The sequence below is a fragment of the Protopterus annectens genome, chromosome 10.part0, assembly GCF_019279795.1.
Source record: "Protopterus annectens isolate FY-2018-M chromosome 10.part0, PAN1.0, whole genome shotgun sequence".
In the NCBI taxonomy this organism is placed as follows: Eukaryota; Metazoa; Chordata; order Ceratodontiformes; family Protopteridae; genus Protopterus; species Protopterus annectens.
In genome coordinates this window covers 1,761,137,390-1,761,159,703 of record NC_056744.1, presented here as the reverse complement: position 1 = coordinate 1,761,159,703, position 22,314 = coordinate 1,761,137,390, and the positions used below count along the sequence as shown (strand labels likewise).

The following is a 22,314-nucleotide window of genomic DNA, read 5'->3' as shown; positions in this document are numbered from 1 at the left end:
TTGTCTGTCAAAGACTAGACCCGAACAGATTCTTTTTGTATTAATCAGACTTACCCTCAACATTAGGAAATGCCGCTTTATTTCCTTTGGTAAAATCTAGCATCACTACCGCTTACCATCTAGATAATATTCCACTTAAATTTGATGCAGTCATCGAGGATTTGGGTATTTACCTTGATAACAGAATCTCCTTTGATCACCATATTTCTGCAGAGGTTAGAAAATGCTTGTACTAGCACACCTTATCTTTTGTTTGTATTTCCTCAAGGTCTAAAGAAGTCACAGTCCCCTGTTATTCATCCTTTGTTAGGTGCAGCATTGAATATAATGCAGCTGTTGACATTTACCCCAATATGTAACAAAAGCAATCTGAGGTACTTCAGTGTTTCCTCAGAAAAACAGTCTTAAGTCTCAGCAATCTTAGTTACTTTGATAGACTAAAAGCCCTGTTCCTCTACACAGTGTGATACAGACTCCATAAAGGTAATTTCTGTATAGCTTTCCATGCTATGAGTGACCCAGCACTCTTCAAACTCCCTTAAATAGAACCCGTGGCAATGCAAACACCTATTCTAGAGATCTAAACCTGTACTATCACATCAACCTTGGCAGATGGTATGACAGATACCTAACCCAATGTATCCTCCATTCCTGGAATAGGCTGGCCTTACTATCGAGTTGAGTACCTCCCTAAGAACCGTTAAAGCCTCTCTGGAAGACTGGATGAGTGATTACAAAGTTTTCCCTGGGATATATGGAGAAAGTTTTCTTAATGGGGAGTGCTACTAGTTTCCCACTAATACTGGGAGATCTGCACTGGCTTCTTGATGGTCTCTCTGGAAAGAACCCATGGATCTATTGAGGTAATACTGGCCAAAGTGGACAGTGCAAGCAGATAGCTGTGGTTGTTAGCTCACAGAATCAGCAGGTTATCAAAGACTCATTACCCCACCCCCCAACATTTGTAACATGAGATAGAATAGATTAGATAACAGCAGATGCACCATATGGTGCCGTGGCACTGAGTGATATACGCTACCCTATACAAGCCGAGAATGTTACCACATACTTAGGGGTATCAGACATAAAACCCCGTGCACATGGCATAGTTTATTATTCATTTCCTTTTCTTTCTTTTGTTTTAATTTTGTTTACATTCTTTTGCAGGGACTGGACTACATGTATCCGTAAGTCCTCTGAAGACCAGGATGAAAGCTGGTTCTAATGTGCTGCTAAGCTGTATGTTCGATACTGGTGAATCCGTAATAGATCTGAAACATCTGACTGTGACCTGGACATTACAGGGAGGCCACACTGTAGCAGAATTCCAGTATGGGGAGATAAGTACCTGGAAAGGTGTGAGGCTGTTCAAGGATGGATTAAGCAATGGAAATGCATCTATCTTAATCCGTAAACTTACCAAAGCTGATACAGGAGACTATAAATGTGAAGTCGAATACTCTGCAGAGTCAGCGCATCAACAGATGAACTTACAAATTTACGGTATTGTAAAGTTACACATTCCTGTGCATAGTGAAAGTTTTCATTTTGTAAAAAAGCCTCATTTTAAAACTAAATTAATGCCATTTGTATTACCACTTTCCTTCAAAATTTTCCCACCGATCATGTCTTTTGTGATAACAGAAATAAATGCAGAAAATCGGTCATGTTGTTGGTATGGTAATATGATTAAAGACATGTGACTTACTGTACATATGTAGGCAGTATTATCGTGTCCATCTTCTGTGTTGTGAAACAGATTTTTTTCTGGAATCTTTCCATTTTTTAAGGGAACTGTACACTTGATGTGAGAGATCTGTTATCTGAGAGGTTATTCTAAAAATACTAATGGAATAGAAGAAAACACACCTATAGGAGACAGTTTCTACAACTTGCAGTTCTGTCTCATTATGAGGGAATAGCCGAGTCAAAAAAATGTACACCTTGAGAGGGTACACTGTGCAGGCAGGGGAGGGTAGATTGGTTATTATCCTTTTAAAATGCATCAGTGCTGAAACCCCAGCCATAAGGCCTGAGACAAATAATTTTGGAAACAACACAGCCAACTAGTTTAACAAAGGTGATGTAGGCGAAAGACATTAGTGTTTCAGGAGTTGTTTGCTAGTAGTTTAGAAATGCATGCTTAACTAGATAAATCAAGAAAGAGATGTATTCTCTGAAATGTAGACCAGCATAAGGCACAGTGCAAGCAGATAACATTTCTGGTGATATGTTAGAATTAAGTAAACACAGTGCATAATAGATGGGAACTGGTGCTCCCAGTTTCATTCATTCAAAATGCTGAGGATAGGGTATAATGGTGGGGCAAACAGATGCCACAAATGAGTCCTGTAACTCTGAGCTCACTAGAGAAAACTGTAATGAGCAAGACTGACCCCTTTACAAAATTTATTGTGGGACCCTAAATATAAAATAACCACACCGTTATGTAAGAGTTTTATTTTTTAAGTGTATTTGCTAAACATCTGCAGTGTAAATATACTAAAACCCCTGAATTTACCTACTGCCTAATCAAATATCGGACTGCATCATGTAATCCTGCTTTTGTTAAAAATCAGTAGATTGAATAACGGACAAAACCATGTCTGCATTGGTTAACATAGCTGACGAGAAGCCCGATTTAAAAAAAATGCATGGTGTCTTTTGCCTCAATAAATGCACTACATCTGCAGCCTGAGAAGTTGCAAGGAAAAATTCCTGCCTGTACCTCTGTCGATGTATTACTATATTTTTTGTTTAATGTCCAGCTTCTAATACTTCCACATTTCTGCTAAATGAATGATGCTTAAGGGTCCAGAACCTGACTGATAGACTGGTTCCTCCTGATGTTTCAGTTTTAGACCATTTTTCTTTTTATGACATGTGAATCCTTGGAATATGTTAGGATCATGCTTCTTTTATTTTTGTCATATCCTCCATTAATACATGGTCGCATGGCATGTGATAGTTTCCTTCTAATGGGGTTCAGCAGAGATGGATCATTATTTTGCTTGAGAAGTTTTATGAGTCCCAGTATGTTGGCCTCCAAATTCTCAATGTATTTTCTTTCCAGAAAATCTTGTGGCAGTTGAAGTTAATCCATTTGTCCCGAGACTCTGGCTAGTCTCATTCCCTGTGATTTGATGACATTTTCCTTTGTAATTATGGGGTGCATGCTGTTAGTGTGTAGAAGAAGGTTCACTCATTTTCTGTAAAGGTCACCCTTGGGCTTCTCCTCGTACCTGTCCTTAAAGATGGTGATGTCCAGGAATTCCACCTTATCATAACTGTAGTGCTTGCTGAAGTGTAAAAAGTCCATGGCATTCTTGATGTAGAAGAAGAAGGGCTTGACATAATGGCTAAGGTGTTTAATTCACAGACAAAAGGTACAGGGTTTGATTCACACCTTTGATGGAAATTGGCTAGAGTTAAAGTGGCTATAAGGTTAGCTAGTCTAGTATTTACCTATGAAGCTCTGTAACTTGTCCTGGCAGCCTTTCCATGTGATAAAGATATTCCCTGGAATTCAATAAGGTAAAAATCTCATGCAGGAAGAGTGTAGCTGCTCCTGCATGGAATATGGCCGCTGAGCGATCCAGCAAACTGCTGATCTGACGTGCACGAGTATGGCTACACTGTTCCTGCACAGACACCACTGCAGAATGCTAATTACCTAATTTGCTGGTGAAAACCATGCAAATGAGGTGAATTAGTGATTCAGCAAGCAGGCAGGTATCCGTGCAAGAACAGTGTTAGTTGCAGAAATGTATTCGGTTACTAACCGAATACATTTCTGCAAATAACAAAATGGAGGCATGACAGCTCCCAAAAAAGCATGTATTATAGTGTTTAGGCATACCAATGGCCAAATATATGATCATTGGTATGAAAAACTGCTTCATTTTTACAAAAATCAGAGTTATTTTTTTTAGCCAATCTCTGCCGTTTAAGTATAGGGCAGAGGCGCACAAATGGGATTGTGCCAAAAGTAAAAAAAAATGCGAAAACTCAATTTTAGGGGAAATCTGCATTTTGCCATTATAATCTATGGCATGCAGAATCAAAACAATACCAGGGAATGCTGGTTGTCAAGAGGAAAGGCTCTGGGTTAGTGCAGTAACTATGGACTAAGGCAGTGTGGTATGCAAATGAGGGGAAATTTACTGAATCACAGAAATCTTCTAAGTCCCAAAATGCATCTAACCATGTAGGTGCTCTAGCACAATAGTGTAACTAGGAGGAGCAACAGACACGAAAAAGGGGTGTGTCAGGCATGCTGTAAGCACATTGGAGCCCTATGGTGCAGAGATAAACTTAGCTAAGCACAGCTACGCAAGGGGATGTGTCTGATGCTTTTCAGTTCTGTCTACCTTACGTAAATGAGTTTGCGTGGTGTGCACCGTGTCTAAAAAAAAAAAACGGAAATAGCAGGACTGTTTACATATGGGCACCGGGTTTGCATGACACACCTGAGGGCCTTAAAAGGGGAGGAAATGGGAAGGGAAAAATAGAAAAAAAAAGGAAAATAGCAGAATAAAAGCAATCAAGAACAAATTACATAGCCAGCAAGTGGAATGCATCATAGTCAGCCAATCATACAGGTGGAATGTATCATAGTCAGCCAATCATACAGCAGCATCTGCAGAACAACAGTATAAACTATGGAAAAAGCTTACAGTCTGTTTTTTCCACACAAACTCTGCACCATTGGTGTATACATGCGGGGGAATTTTAACTGGAAAAATATTAGGGGCTGCCATTGCTTTGATTCATCAGTGTGTGCTAGAGGCTGAGAGCAGTGAGGAGGATAATGCTGACAACCACCCCAGACCAAGGAGGAGGAAGAGAAGAGTGTTCAGACCCAGGGTAACTTACCAGGGGCTACACGATCTGGAGATAGTACAGCGCTACAGGGTGGACAGAGACATACTTCAGAAAATAACTGAGCTGTGTCAGCCTCAACTCACACCTAAAGCCAATAGAGGGGAAACCATCCCAGTGGATATCGAGGTATGTGTAGCCTTACAATTTCTAGCTACAGATACTTTTCAAAGACCTACTGGGGACATCATGGGTTCTCACAGGCATATATATCCTGGGTACTCCCCCAGTTCCTGGGTGCCATGCTACCACATGCCAGTGAGCACATTTACTTTCCTAGCACCTGTGAGGAGAGGACCAGCAATATGGGTCTCTTTCACCATGTAGCAGAATACCCAGAGGTACTGGGTACCATAGACTGCATGCACACGATCCTGAGATAGTAGAGCGCTACATGGTGGACAGAGACATACTTCAGCAAATAACTGAGCTGTGCCAGCCTCAACTCACACCTAAAGCCAGTAGAGGGGTACCATAGACTGCATGCACATCCATATCAAAGCACCACCTGGTAAACAGGGTAAGGTTTACATAAACCACAAGGTATTCCTCTCCATCAACTGCCAGGTTGTGTGCAATGCCCAGGATATTATCATGAATGTGTGTGCTGGCAGCCCTGGAAGCTATCACGACTCCCACATCTGGCATTTGTCACAGCTGTACCAGGTATTTGCCAGTGGGGGCATCCCATATGGCCATCTGATGGGGGATGCTGGCTATGCACTGGAGCCATGGATGATGACACCCATCAGAAATGCACACACACCCACACAAGAATGCCATAATGAGGCACACGCACAAATCAGGATCATTATAGAGTGTGTGTTTGGGATGTTCAAGTCACAGTTCTGCTGCCTTGACATATTCAGTGGAGCCTTGCAGTACTCTCCAGCCACATGTGCACACATGTTCATAGTATGTGCCATGCTACACAATATGATCCTGTGGAAACAGCTGCAACATGGGGAAGGGCCACACAGCCCCCCACCATTGCCAAGGTCCCCACAGGCACAGAGGGGCTCACAGGAGGAGGCCCCTGAGCCTGACCCTGTAGGCAGACGGAGGTGTGCCCAGTATGCTCAGGCCTTGGCAAAGAGGCAACACATAGTGCACACACTGACCTGTAGGGACCCCAGAGACTAACACCTCTCTCTGAATCGCACACACAGAAAATGGATGACACACATAATATTACCTGTAACTTACCATGAATAGGCAGTGTACTGTGTGCATCCAACATAGACAGTCCTCAAGCACCATCCTCACAACTGCTGCAAGCACAAAGAGTCTTCTTAACAATAAAGGAATGGAATAGTATGGTCTGCTAGAATATCTATGGTAATGCTGCATGCATGCAAGGGAATGAGGTGACCTATTGGGTAGCAGGACACAACTGACAGCTGTGTGGGACACCAGGAAATGTTTGGCCCAAACTGGCCACCGCATGCTATGCAGTAGTACTCAAGGTGGCAAATCCCACTGCAGTATATGTGTGGGGACAACTAACTGAGGGGGTCATAGGTCACAGGCATGGATGTCAGTGTGGGGGTCCCATACCCATCCCTCACACCCACACAACAAGTCAGCAGTAGAAAACCACAGACAAATGTCTGGTAAAGGCACACAAATGGTGGCAATGTTGACTAACCCCCTACAGACTCACACAGTGATAGCAGAGCAGGACCCGCAGTTGCAGTAAGACTATGAAAGGTCAGAAGTTTGAAACTCAAATGTATGCCAATACAACCTGACCTGTGCTCTTTACTGATATGCATCCAGTCCCTAAGACTGGACACAATAGTGTGATAAATGGAACCAAAATGTAAAGCAGATATCAGCACAGTCTGTGCAAATGTGTACAGTTGACAGGTGTGCCCCACCCATATACGCACACAAATGCAGTAACATGTATGTTTGCAGGGAAATAGCAGCATAGTACACATTGGCAGAGCTGTACCAATACACATGAAAACATGTTGCCTGCCTACAACATGCAGGGGTCAATGAGTTGTGTGTATGTGTGTTTAATACTGTCTGGATCTGGCCAGCATGTTCTCCTGGCAGTCGTCTTGTAGTGCCCTATGTACAGTGTTGTCGGTGACAGGGCCATGTGCAGATAACTGCAGTGCCAACTGTTATGCATGTCAGTGACACCCACTGCTCTGCCACTGACATACATGGAAGTCACAGTGCTATGTGGAATATTCTACACATATTAGTGACATCTTGAAGGATGTGTAGCTGAAGTGCCAAGGCTTTTGTGACTATAACTGCTTTTTGGTGTTGTTGCCAGTGGTTATTCTCAATAATCCTTTTTTCTTATGTTTGCTTTTGCATATAATGGGCATGCCTGCACAACAGAATGCACTCTGTACCTACACCCATAACCCCCAACCTCTGACAGCAAAATGTCTGGACAAGGGCAGAAATAAAAGTGGAACAAAGGCACAATGATAGGCATGTGTTGTAAACATCGCCCTTACATACTGAGAAAGTTGGTAGGATGAGGAGTTTGCAGTAGCAGGAATTGTCTGAAGGTTATCTAGTCTGAAACAGTAATTTTTGTCATTGTTTTGTAACATCATTCTACACTTATATGTAACCAACTTTCCATAAAAACACAAGTTTATGTAGACAGGATGAAACCTCTAGCCAAACACCTGGACAACCTGCCAAACAATGTACAGGTGAAAGGTATTCCCACACAAGGATATGACATCTCATGTTAGAAAGATACCACCCAAGCAGAGCAGGAGATCTCCAGCCCTTATATCATCTAGTGGCTGGACTGTACACAGCATATCATTACTATACTGGCTGTAGCCACACCTCACAAATGTCCTTGTTGGGCAAGAATGTACATAGCTGCCCTCATAATATTTGTCTATGCATCACACAACTAGTATTCCTCTGGTAAAGCACTGTGATGATCTGAGGATGTCTGGCATTAGGCAGTCTGCTAGACAAACCAAGTACCCAGAAGAAAGTCCTGTGTACTCCTTGAGAGGTATGGCTCTAGCACACAAAACCCTGGACTGGAGTACACCTATCTCTGGAATGGAATCTCACTCATGTACACCTCAACTGTCCCCACACACACACACATCAAGAAGGATTACTCTCAGCTAGCTGTAGGTGGCCCAAATGTGATATATCTCCGTCACATGAGATACACACACATATATATGGGCAACAGGTAACAACATATGTCAAGCATACACACACACATAGATGTGGGGAAGTGAGAGACAGGCAGTGATAGAGAGAGACACACAAGGGGACACACACAGAGTGAGTCACACACACGGATACCCTGAATGGCATACAATGATGTGTACAGTGGCATACCAATTATAAACAGTTGCACTTGTCAGCATACAATGTGAGCCCCATTGTGTAACAGTACTGATGTTGGGTTTATAATATCACATCACTTGTGTGTGTGTGTATGTGTGTGTGTGTGTGTGTGTGTGTATGTGTGTGTGTGTGTGTGTGTGTGTGTGTGTGTGTGTGTGTGTGTGTGTGTGTGTGTGTGTGTGTGTGTGTGTGTGTGTGTGCATGCATGCATGGAGTGTGTGTGTGTTTGTGTGTGTGTGTATGAGTGTGTGTGTGTGTGTGTGTGTGTGTGTGTGTGTGTGTGTGTGTGTGTGTGTGTGTCTGCCTGTAGGTCTAAGTATTAGGAGACTGTTCCACTCCGTACACTTCACATTGCCCTACTTCACAAGATCTGCCACTGTCATTTACCTTAGTAGTATCATTGGACACCTATCACCCCTATAAGCTCTATAGCACGTGCGATAACTGTGTAACACTATAGTACAAATAACTAGATAGGCAGGGGGTCTACTCTCTGATCTGCCATGTGTGTGTGTGTGTGTGTGTGTGTGTGTGTGTGTGTGTGTGTGTGTGTGTGTGTGTGTGTGTGTGTGTGAGAGACACAGTTGTGTATGTGAGGGTGAAGGAGTGTGTGTTTGTTTGTAGGTAAAACAGTTTTAGGCCATTCCCACCCACAACACTTCCCAGTGCCTCACTTTATCAGTCCTGCTGATGTCATTCCCCTTATCATCACCTTTGGCCAGTTGTCAGCCCAGTAAGCTCCATAGTGCATGTGATGACTGCGTAACACTATAGTACAAATCCCTAGCTAGGCATTGGTTATAATCTCAGATCTGGCAAATGTGTGTGTGTGGGAGTATAAATGTGTGTATATGTTTGTAGGAAGGAGTATTTTGATAAGTCTCCCACCCACTGCCCTACTATATCAGTGCTGCTGATGTCATTCCCCTTATCAGCACCTTTGGCCTGTCATCAGCCCAGTAAGCTCTGTGGCATGTGTAATAACTGTGTAACTGCTATAATACAAATCACTAGATAAGCACAGGTTCTACTTTCAGCTCTGGCAAATGTGTGTGTGGGTGTGTAAGTACGTGTGTATATTTGTAAGAACAAGTGTTTTGATAAGTGTCCCACCACTGCCCTACTTTATCAGTCATGCTGATGTCATTCCCCTTATAGGTTCATAGGTGTTTACTAGGTTAATTGCCCTGGAGCCTTTACAAGCCTAGCCCATAGAAGTGCCCTGCCATTTTGCCACCCAGTGTTAGTTCCCAGTGCCTGTATCAAGTAGAGCCACTAGAGTGATCCCTGGGCTGAACTTTTTATTACCCATCCACGTATCAAGATTTCTCTGGAACAGGGTCAGCTAGGTGCTCTGCTTGACATGTATGGGAAGTCTATTCCAGGGCATGAGCAATCCCTGTGTGAAGAGCCTGCCCCTCCAACATGTTGTACTGATTGTGGTAATGAGGTATAGGTCCCTGCAGTGTGTGGTGTGGAGGGATTAGGATGTCTTTAGATGTACCATTTCTAAAAGAGCTGGGTCACACATGGCTTTATAAATCAAGCAAAGGTTGCCTCTATGTAGGTGATATAAGCCAGAGAATAGTTGGAGTCTTCTGAGTCTGTGTAAGACATGTGTTTAATGCCTAGGGTCATCTTTGTGAGGTACCTCTGTGGCTTCTCCGGCTGTTGCAGATGTCTAGTGAGGTACATGCCAAATGGGCCATTGTACTTGATGATTGGTCTAATGAGGAAAGAGTGGACAGAAATTATGACCTCTTTCTTCCTGGATGTGAAACCCTTGGTAATGAGATGTGCCACATAGAAGGACTTCCTGACCACAGTGGCAATGTGGTGGTTGAAGGAGAGGTTGCTGTCAGCCTGTGTCCCCAGATCTCTTATAACACCTACAGTGTTCAGTGGGCTCCCATCGATGTGGTTCTTAGTAGGAACTGAGTTTTTAAAAAAGGGGATGATGATGCATGTTGTGGCATTAAGCTTCAGGTCATGGTTTCCACACCAGTCATTGGTCTCAGTGAGGCCTTTCTGTAGGATGTCTGCATCAGTTGTGGAGTTAATGATGGCTCCCAGCTTGCAGTCATCTGTGAACTTGGTCAGCCAGAGTTCCTTTGTGTTGGCCTGGACTCCTGAGAGTACCCAGGACTGATCCCTGTGGGATTCCACTTGTGACTGGTTGGCTGTCTGACTTGGAGCTAGTTACTTTCATGCTGTGTGTTCTATCTGTGAGCCAGTTTACAACCCCGTAGTGATATAGGGGTTGATGCCTAGTGTGGTGGGTTCAGCGATAATTCCTGACTGAGGAATGGTATCAAAATCATTGGGCAGACTGATGTAGGCTGTATACAGTGCCTTACCATCATACACAGCCCTGGTGACTAACTCAAAGCAGTCAACCAGGTTGAGCAGGCATGATCTCCCTTTCACAAAGCCACACTGTGTGGGGTCCAGAGTTAGAAGATTACCTATATCTTTGTTGAGCAGTTCCCTGATGATGCTCTCCATAGCTGTACATATCAGACTCATCAGGCTAATGGGACAATAATTCCCAGGGTCTGTAGCTGCCACCCCTTTATGGAGAGGGATGACTGTAGCAGTGTGCCATTTGGAAGGGACACAGCCTAAGGTGAGGCTATGACTGAATTGAGCACACAGATGTAGTGCCAGCTCTCCTTGTAGTTTATGTAGAACACAGCCAGGGATATTTATGTGTCCCATGGAAGCTGTAGTCTTGCCCGTGGACAATGCAGGTTTATTGTGGGCTGCAGTGATGCTGGGTACTTGGCATTCTTCTGGCATTGTGAGTGTTCACCTAGGGGGGAGAGAGGGGTAAAGCTGGCACTGAATGTGTTCGCAAGAATGTTGGCAATATCTGTTGACTCAGTATAGCAGGTAGCATTGTGCAGTAACTCAGAGCACTTCTGAGTATTGCTGTGGAGGTTCTTCATATATCTATCAATGACTTTGTGTTTGCTGTCAGTGTCTGCTGCAATTCTGTCATTATAGCTGTCTTTAGATGATTTCATGAGGGATCTCAAGTTGTTGTTGAGGCTAATAAGGGAGTTTTTCCAGTCTTGGGACTCCACCTTTTTCTGGAACAGTGTCTTCCTTCTGTTGTACAATTTATTAATGGCAGGGGACCACCAGATTGGCCTCCAGTGTTTGGAGGAGAGCATTTTGGGTTTGTTGGGTATGGCTAGTTCCATGCATTTATGTACATGTTTGTACAGTGCATTCATGTATGATTTGGCAGTCATTCGGCTATTTTCCATTGGCATGGGTGCTGTGAAGTTAGCCACCTCTGTTTTTAGGAGTCCAAAGCCAGCTTTGGAGAAGTTTTTTAAGGTAGTTATCTTTGTGGAGTGTGTGTGTAAGATGTGGCTTTCCATGGTGAGTACTTTATCATTAGATCTGACCAGGTAGGGACTGAGTACTGTTGTTGAGCAATGGTCCCATATGTTAGTAATCAACACAGGTCAAGGATGTTGCTTCCTCTACTGGGGGTCAGAATGAGCTGGTCCAGGGCATTGGAACTGATAAATTTCAGGAATCATTGGGCTAGTGTATTTGTGCTTAAGTACTTTTCCCAGTTGATGGAGGGGTCATTGAAGTCTCCTAGTATGAGAGTGTTTGGGCTGGACCTTTATAGATTCCAGGGTGTTGAGGAATGTAGACTGAGACTCTAGGAACATGGATGGGGACCTATAGCAGGCTATGACCTGGATTGCACTATTACCCAATGTCAGCTGTACCTGAATTATCTCAGATGCATTATGCTGGGATATTAGTCTAGAAGTGTGCATATCCTTTATGAATATGGAGACACCACCACCTTTGGAGCTGTGGTCCATGTTTAGGGACTGATAGGTGTGGAATGAGTTATGGCCTGGTAGTGCAGGGGTGCTGCCTGCTGCTGTAAACCAGGTCTCCATTACAGCACAAATGTAAATGTTCTCCATTTTGAGGAGTGCTTTTAGTGACTGCATCTTGAGATGTAGATGTCTAGTGTTGAGCAGCATGACCCTCAGATTGCATTGATTTATAACTGTTACGGCGGTAATTTCATTGGAACACCGCCTAAAAAGGTACTATAGGGGTGGCAAGAGACTTACTTAACCAGTACCTGGAAACCCAGGGGTGACAGATGCAGGCCATCTCTGGCAAGGCATCATGGTTTGTCAATCATGTCATCCCAAGCAGACAGATACTGGATCCCCTGAGGATGACACCAGACACTTAAGCCAATTGTTGAAGTCAATCAATTGTTTTTGTACTGCAGTATCATTCTGGGTGACAGTGGTATACTGCTTGGGGCTACTGTCACACCTGCCTGGCCCACATAATCTGAGAGCTCCACTATATCTCTTTTCATGTAGTCCAAGAAGGTGTCTCTCAGGTCATTTATACCCACATGGACAATGACAGATTGATACTTGTAGTTGCTGTGGAGTGACCTGACTGGGTGTGTTATGTGTTGGATTCTGGCACCTGATAGACAGCTGACTGTTACCTTCTCCATATTCAGCCTAGTGAGTGGGACATCTGTGTGCCTCACTATTGAGTCACCTATGATTACTGCATTGAGCAAGGTGGTTAGCATTAGGGGCTTAGGTTGAGGGGCACACTGTGTAGGTGAGATATGTGTCCTGTGGTTTGTGTTGTGTTGTGGTGGTTGAGTGGGTGTATGTCTTGGTGGTCTCTGCTGTTTGGGTAAATGTCTATTGACTGCCTCTATGAAGGTTGGTGTGTGGGTTTTGTTTGTATGTCAGAGCTGTGATAGTGGGTGTTCTGGAGGGGTATGTAGTCTATGTGGTGTGGTGCAGGTGTTGACCTTCTCCTCTTGACCAGCTAGTCCAGTCTTGGCTGGAGAGGGCCTATCTTCCAATTTGATGATATAGGGGTATCTCTCACAAGTCTGAGTGTTGGGAGTTTAGAGGAGAGGGTTGTCTGTGTACATGAGGTGGTTGCAACAGTGACTCAGAATGCCCATGTGCACCAGGTTAATGGCCGAAAGCACAGAGAACTGCACTTTAATCATGCCAGGAGGGGTGGTCATAACTACTAAGTACTAGAGCTAATTCCATGAGGAACGACCACTGCTGATGGCTCTCAGGTGTGCTAGAATAATTTATACAAAAACCTGTTGAAGTGCAAAGCTATTAGGCTATTTTAAGTGCAAGAGAGAAAGAACTAGCAATATGTAAGGGAAAAACTGAAGGCAAACTTTCTGGCACCTGTAATAGTTTACCTCAGCTATGCAATTATCAGCACCTTTGGCCAGTTGTCAGTCCAGTAAGCTCTGTAGCGCATGCAGTAAGTGCGTAACACTATAGTACAAATTCATAGATAGGCAGGGGTTCTGATCTCAATACCAGCAAGTACGTCTATGTGTGTATTTGGTTGAGGCTCATATACCATGTGGATTATACCATTTTGAGTTGTGTAACACCCTATACACTTCCCATCACCTACCTTTATTAGGCCTGCTGATGTAATTCACCTTAGAAGTACCTTGGGACAAGATGAAATCATCTAAGCTTTGTGACGCATCTGATAACTGTGCAACACTATAGTAAAAATAACTTGATAGGTAGGGGTTCTAGTCTCAATACTGGCAACTCGGTGTGTATGTTTGTGTGAGACTCATATACTGTGTGGGTTATACCATTTTGAGTTGTGTAACACCCTGTACTTCCCATCACCCTACTTTACTAGGCCTGCTGATGTCATTCACCTTAGATGTACCTTGGGACAAAGTGAAATCATATAAGCTCTGTGGTGCATCTAATAACTGAGTAACACTATAGTAGAAATAACTATATAGGTAGGGGTTCTAATCTCAATACTGGCAATTGTTTGTGTGTGTTTGGGTGAGGATCTTATCCTGTTTTGCTTATACGATTTTGATGTGTGTACCATCAATGTCTGTTTACCACCTCCCGATGGCATTACTATAGATAGTGTCATAATGGCATCTGCCTTACATGCAGCATGTTAAACCTTTGTACAGGCCATACAAGTCCTCTGTACAGATGTCTATGGAATAGCCAGATGTTTGCAACCTATATGTAGCCTGTGTCCATTAACAATGCCCATGTATGTGACATTGTTGCCAAATCAGCCACAGTGAGTCTATTGACACACATGTCAGCATCAGGTATCATACCTGACTGAAACATCATACTGATACAACGTCTGCTAAACTATCACTTGTCCAGCCTTGTAGGAACAATACATGACCCAGGATGCTATTTCTGGTGGGTTATTTCACCATCCATTAAGGCATTCAGAACATTACATATTGTAAGAGGTAGTGGGTTATGTCCCGTGCATATAATCTTTGTGGAGCATGTCATGTGTATGTAGTACAGTGCATCAAAGTGGATATGTAGGTTTACTACTCTGTCTATTGTCAACTGTATTTGTGTGACTGTATGCACATCCCATTTGTCAGTCCTTACTGTGTGTATGCAAAAGATATACCATTTTGCCTCCCTGTTCCTCCCTGTGAACTCAGGAATACATACCACAAACCTGTCATACGTAGTATCATGCATGCCCTCACCAACTGCATCAGAGTTGAGTGTATGGGGCTAAGACATGGCAGGGTTAACAGGTGTTCACTGGTGAATCTGTTGCATTTAATGTAATGGCTACACTTGTGAGAGACCTGCTGACAGTACTGCAGTAACCTTTTCTGTATGTATGAGCCTGTGGTACTACACAATACTGAGGAGACATGCCTATGACACAGTTGGTGTATTCCCACTCTGCCATACTCCCTCTTGGTAATGTCTGCAGGGCTACAGCCTATAGACACACAGACACTGGGAACACAAACAGAATACAGAATGTTAGATTACATTCAGTCAGTGGTACTAACAGCAATAATGCATCCTGGCTAATAAGGTACATATACTTCAATGCTGAAACCTTCTCAAATGCACTAAAAAGCACAAACTGGAACTCATTAAAAATGTTTTCCCTAGATAATGCTCTATCCTACTTTAACTCTACTTTCACAAACCTGCTCAACTCCTTTGCCCCTCCAAAAACAAAATGTATAAAAAGTAACCCTGTACCCTGGTTAACCAAAAACACCTTAGCTACTATGCAACTCCGTGACAAAGCCTGGAGATGTTACCATAAAAATAAAACCACTATTGTCCTAAATGAATATAAAACACTATGAAATAAAGCAAAAAAACTTATTACCTTAGACCACAAAGCCTATTTCTCCACTCTCCAAACCAACCACACCACCAATCTCAAACTATTTTGGAAAAGAATCTCATCTCTCCTCAATCTGGGAAAAAAAGAAAACCCTTGCCCCAACCCAGATGCCTCTGACATGGACTTGGCCACCCAATTTAACTCTTTCTTCATAGAGTCCATAAGCAAGCTAACATCATCCTTTACCAACACCTCTACAACCCCTCCTCAGCATGCTCCCATCCCTTCCTCCCTTAGCATCCCTTGCCCCCAACCTCCACCTTTCTCTATCAATCCCATCTCTATAGCCACCATAAAAAAAACTTCTCCTAAAATTAAAACCTGGTTCCAATGCACCTGATGAAATTCCCTCCTACTTCTTAGAAGTAGCCACAGAAGCCATTGGTCTTCCTATCAGCATACTAATAAATCGGTCTATCTCAGAAAGCCAGGTTCCTACAGCTCTGGAAGAAGGCCTTTATTATTCCTCTCCATAAAGGTGGCAATAATAATGACATCCCAAACTTTCACCTTATCACCATCCTATCTGGTGGTGGTGCTGCAGTAGCGTTGTCACCTCACAGTAAGACATTGTCCTGTTCGATTCTCAGCTAGAGCATCTTCTGTGTGGAGACATGCCTGAATGGGCGTATCTTCATTGAAGGTTGTGCATCAGGGTCGGCAACTCAGCACATAAAAATCTACTGACAATCATTAGTGGACCGGAGTTCCGCTGTGGCGACCCCTAACCGGGAAAAAGCCGAAAGATACAACAACAACAACAACAACAACCATCCTATCCCCTATTTCTAAGCTACTTGAAAAGTGTGTACACCAACAACTCTTACCCTACCTCATCAATAATCAGCTTCTTACCCCCGCACAACATGGCTTTAGACCAGGTCATAGTACTTCCACTGCCCTCTTCTGTTTCCTAGAAACAATCAACAAAGCCCGTGACTCTGGCCACTTTGTATCCACTCTTTTCCTCGACCTCTCTTAGTATTTGGCACTATTTCCCGCAACCTCTTTCTTACCAAACTCTGTACACTTAACCTATCCCCCTCCTCTACCCAGTGGCTCTCAAGCTATCTCATCAACAGGCAACAAGCAGTTAAATGGAAAAAAAGCTACCTCACCCTTCCTTAATACATCCACAGGCATCCCCCAAGGTTCCATTCTAGGCCCCCTATTATTCAACATATTCATAAATGATTTCTTCTGAACCATTCCTAACTCCAGTCTCATCTAATATGCTGATGATGCTACTATAATCTGTTCCTCCCCTTCCATCACATCTCTTAACAATCTAACACAAGCCGCCTTCTCTTCCACTGAACAGTGGATGCTCAACAACCATCTAGCCCTTAATGCAACCAAAACAAAACTTATGTTATTCAATGCATCCAAAACCTCTTCCCTAGACAAGCAATCCTTCATAATTACCAGCAATGACAATACCCCCTAGAACTAGGAATTATCATTGACAATCAACTAAAATTTGATAAGCATCTACAAGCAAATATAAAAAAAAAAAACATAAAAATTAGGTATACTTTACTGCCACAGTTGTTTTATCTCTCATACCACCAGGATTACATTATCTAATACATACCTCATCCCATCCCTTTTATATGGTGCATCTATCCTAACCAGCCTACAATCTTCCCTCAAAATAAAATTCTTATCTTGTTATAACAAAATGTCCAAATTTGCAGCAGGTAATAGAGCCTCTTCCCACCACTGTAATTCCCTTCACCAACTAAGTTGGCTAGAATGACCAAACTTCCTCACATATACTCAGCTTATCCAAGCACACAAACCCATTCATAACCCCTCTCTCTGCCTCTCCCTAGCAAATACTTTTGAAATGCATAAACTAGATAGACTCCTAAGATCCAATTCCCAAAACCTAATTAAATTGCATAAACCAACATGTCCTGCTGGGAATCAATTGATGTCCTTCTCTCTTGCACACCTCTGGAACTCTCTCCCTTCTCCCATGTGCACCACCAGCAGTCTCTCCTTGTTTAAAACCTCACTGCACTTGTACCTTACTTCACAATGGAAATGCTCTTGCTCTCATCCAACCTAATTCTACCACACGTTCATCCTAACTTTCCAAACTTTGTTGCCTGTCACTACCTCCTAAAGTCCCTTGGGACGTATTCGACCAATGACTAAAAAATGACCTCACTGTAATTCCCTAAAAAAATAAAACAAAAAAAATTACTACTTACTGAATTAACCTGACGTCATTTTCCTAATGAAAATCTTTTTTTATTTCTGTATTATGTAAAATTTATTTGAATTGTGTGATATGGGTTTGTACTATCCAAAATATGTATTTAACATTTAATTGAAATGTATATTATGGATTTGTGCTCTTTCTGTACTATGTATTTGTATATCTCTGGAGCTTTCTCCCAGGACTCCATTGAAAATGGGCTCCTTGTAGCCCAATGGACTATCCTGGAAAACAAACTGCAAATAAAATAAAATATAAATAAAAGATGTGTACCCATAACAAATGCAAGCAGACAGCACCTTACACAGTATTAGATAGCTACACTGCACTATATTCACCCTGTGCATCAGACCCATATTAGCCTGTCCCTGCATTGATGGTACGGATGACAGGGATGTGGTACAAGTATCATCATGTGCACAGGGTGCATTGCGGGTTTGCCAGAGGCCTAGGCTGGGCTATACAATTGACATCATGTGTGTGTGTTTGAAGGGGTATGCAATTGATGGGCTGTGCAGAGATGCTGTGTGCATCTGGATGTGACCTGGCTGTGATACAGATGTCTGTGTGTATATATGCACACAGTTACGCCATGTGGCTGCCCTACACAGGGGTATATTGGACAGCTATGGACTGTACATGGCAGGGTGTCCAGTTTATAGTCTCCAGCCACAGACACGTGAACTAGACCTGCCAGGGGTCTCACTGGCACCACCAGCCACAAGGCCAGATGCAGTACTGCTTCCTGATGGTGACTGCTGTCTGCTGGATCTGTGTCCCTGATGGGACTGGCCAGGACCACGTGCCCATTGCCTGCTCCGTTGTGATGTGGACAGCAACCCGCCCTTCGGTAGTGCTGGTGTCACTGCCACTGCAGGAGTGTGGAGTTGTACAGCCCCATAGACTCTCAGCTGATGTTGATGCTGACCTACATCAACATGGCTGACACCCATCTCCCTGGGTGATTGTTATAACTTCCTGAAGATATTAATATCCTTGCAAGTTAATGCCATCAGATTCTAGGTGTCACAAGTGGATAGCAAAAATAACATAACATGTGGCCACTAATTCAACCTTCTTAGCAGTCCAGTGACCACAGGCTGTTAGCTGGTCAGTTGGGAGGTATAGCACAGACATGCCATGGTCAAGGATCGCCAAGGTCTCACCCCACCGTCTATTTGTGACCTCAGTATGTTAGTGTGTGGCCTGAACAAGGTCATGTATGTTGCCACGCATATCAGGGAGAGTTACATCCACCACCCTGAGTATTTGTCTGGTGTTGCATTCACTATGTGCCTGTGCATCCATGACAGCCCAAAACATGCATCTGGTAACAGCTGCTGTGGCACTTGCAAACGTGGCTTGATGAGCAGCAGTCCTCCTGCAAGCAGTGTAGTGTGTCAATGTTATTTGGCCTGTGTAGGGAGAGGGTAGATGTATGTGTTATGGTTCCTTTTCTATCTGACTGTGCATGCTGCTCCAGTTTCTGGTGGTCTATCATCTGTATATGTTTGTAGGGGCATACTGAGACATGTCCCATACCACAATCATGCGTCATACTACACTGTGCATTGGGCCAGTATATGTGGGGGTAGTGTGTGAGTGGTAAACATGATGGGATGTTTTGGTTCACACAGTCCTTATACTCTGCCATTCATTTGGCTTACCAATATGTCACTGTGACTGTGGTGATATTGGTTTTGGGCATGCACTTTCACACGGTGTCTGTTTTTCAGTGCTCTTACATCCCTGTAGTGCCTGATATATTTGCAAATACATGTGTAATTCCCCATAGTGGATTTTGGTTAGTGTTGTGTTAGTCTGACTCTAGTTTGGACGGTGCTTAGTGACATGCTTAGTAGCTGAGTGTAGTTCCCCTAATAGGATGTTATGTCCAGCTATTAGTAGGATGTACTGTTGCCTGGCCCCCATAAGTGTTGAGTATTTCTGACACATCAGTGGGATGATGTGAGGATTTCAGTCACTAACTAGTCAGATGTAATTGAGTGTTGGGTTTGTGCTATTTCAGGCAATATATGTTAGGACAGACAAGAGGGTGTTATTGCAACAACTGTGTCAGCTTATCTACTCCAGTATTTCAGACATTGCACATTTATAAGAGCAATATTTAAAATAGTTTTGGCCCATTGCCCCCCATTTAGACAGCCTTTGGCCAGATTTCTTGCACTAAAAGGTTGATAGGTATGGTTCTGAGGCATGACCCCACTACATGTTATGAGTATATATATATATATATATATATATATATATATATGTGTGTGTGTGTGTGTGTGTGTGTATGTACATATTTTATATGTATATAATTTATATGTATATCTCTATATATATTATGTATATATTTTTCAGTATATATGCATCTCTATACATATATACATAATCTGACTGAGTATACACAATCTTTTCCCTACAGTTGAATGATTCTACTGCATGATATGTATAAAAAAGAAACAGGAATTCAGACAGCAGAGATGGTGTAGTGGTACAGTGCTCTGATTATGGTGTACAGAGCTCTGGGTTTGAGACTTGACAGGGCGGATTATTTTATTGCTGGGAGAACAGTGGCTGATACAGACAGAGTGATTAAAGCAGTTTTAAGCAGTTGTAAGTGGTTTGCGGAGTTTGCGTGATGCTAAGTCATGCTTACACATGGTTAAACGTACAGGTGCTTACTCCATTTTGGCTTCGCTTAGCATCACGCAAACACACTTACTCCAGCATTCTCCTGCTTACACCAGCGTTAATTTCTTTAAAAGAAAAAGGGGTGATTGAAGATAGTGAAAAAAGGGGCATGCAGAGGGAAAAACAATATGAAAGATAGCTAAGGATGTGCAGGACGGGTGTTGGGAGGGTGCATAGCTGTCCATTTTTTATACAGCAACAGCTGTGCATTTGCACTGAATTATGAGGTGAATTTGGACACTCAAACCCCTGAGAGAGGGGCGAGGACAACAGTAATGTGTTGTCAAGCCAGTTGGACCAGATTACATGTTTCCATGGACATGTGTGCAAAATGGACAGCTATGTATGGGGCGTAATTTTTTGAAGGGGAACAGATGCCTTTTTTTTGTAAGGTGAGATTGGGATGTTGAGAGGAAGGATAGTAGGTATATTTGGGGAGGTAAGTTGGGTAGGAAGACAGAAAAGACAGACAAGACAGCAGACAGGGGCAGTATATGACACATGTGGGGGGGTAAACACCTTGGACGGGTAGCGTGGTTGAGAATCAGATGCCCATGAGCCCTCAAATGGATACAGTGGGACTGAGGTCCCCACCCATGGGCAGTCACCACTGCACCTTCACGGCCCCGAAGGTGGCTGTGCTGGGGGCTGGACAGAAGGGGCAGGCTGACACTCAAGATGCACCAGATGGCCCTCAATCTGGTACAGCTGCCCACCAAACTCCTTTTCAATGGCACTATGCACCAAACCCTGGACCTGGCTATGGGTGACAGTTTCCTGTCCATGCCTGCTCCAGGGTGGGTGGGCCCCATCCCTGAGGTGGTTCCACCCAAAGGTGGTGCAGGACCAGTGGACGAAGAGGCCCCAGGTTGGGTCTGAGATGTGCTGGGGCCCAGTGCCACAGCCAGATGAGGTGAGACAGGTGGATCCGCTGGGATCAGCCTTCCCAGACATGCTATGGTGTTGATGTTTTACAAAATATGCTGGTTAGTCATGAACAACACATTTCAAGATTAGTTATAACAGCATGCATTGGTGTTCCAGATGACCCCATAAAACAGATTTGAAACAACTGCATAGCAAACAGAACACATGCATATATGGAACCACAGTAGGCATTATTATGGCATGCAAGTTACATTGATAGCAACAGGCCACCAATGATAGTATTTGTACAGGCAACATTAATAATCAAATGATTCGATATTTGTAGAACAATAGGACACATGTCCCAACAGTAGTTTTTGAGAAAAACATACCCGTTGATTTATGTGTATGAATTATTGGTGCAGATAGGGTGGGGGGGGGAAGATGTCGATTAATGACTGTATAGGCTTCAATTGCTCACAACTGTACTGATCATTACTGTACTCATTACTCTCCAGGCATGATCTCACTTGTACCGATCATTACTGTATTCATTACTCTCCAGGCATGATCTCACTTGTACCGATCATTACTGTATTCATTACTCTCCAGGCATGACCACACTTGTACTGATCATTACTGTATTCATTACTCTCCAGGCATGACCTCACTTGTACTGATCATTACTGTACTCATTACTGTCCAGGTATGACCTCACTTGTACCGATCATTACTGTACTCATTACTCTCCAGGCATGATCTCACTTGTACCGATCATTACTGTATTCATTACTCCAGGCATGACCACACTTGTACTGATCATTACTGTATTCATTACTCTCCAGGCATGACCTCACTTGTACCGATCATTACTGTACTCATTACTCTCCAGGCATGATCTCACTTGTACCGATCATTACTGTATTCATTACTCTCCAGGCATGATCTCACTTGTACCGATCATTACTGTATTCATTACTCTCCAGGCATGACCACACTTGTACTGAGCATTACTGTATTCATTATTCTCCAGGCATGACCTCACTTGT

The 22,314-nt window shown here is 43.2% G+C and overlaps 1 protein-coding gene across 1 annotated transcript in view; it reads left to right on the top strand.

Moving 5' to 3' along the window:
* Positions 1-1,176: 1,176 nt before the first annotated feature.
* The window catches only part of LOC122812874, a 122,744-nt gene continuing 101,606 nt past the window's right edge, over positions 1,177-22,314 (top strand). Inside the window, exon 1 of the mRNA XM_044084918.1 lies at positions 1,177-1,503. Coding sequence (XP_043940853.1) covers positions 1,209-1,503 — 295 coding nt within the window. The 5' untranslated portion in view covers positions 1,177-1,208. The remainder of the gene's footprint in view (positions 1,504-22,314) is intronic.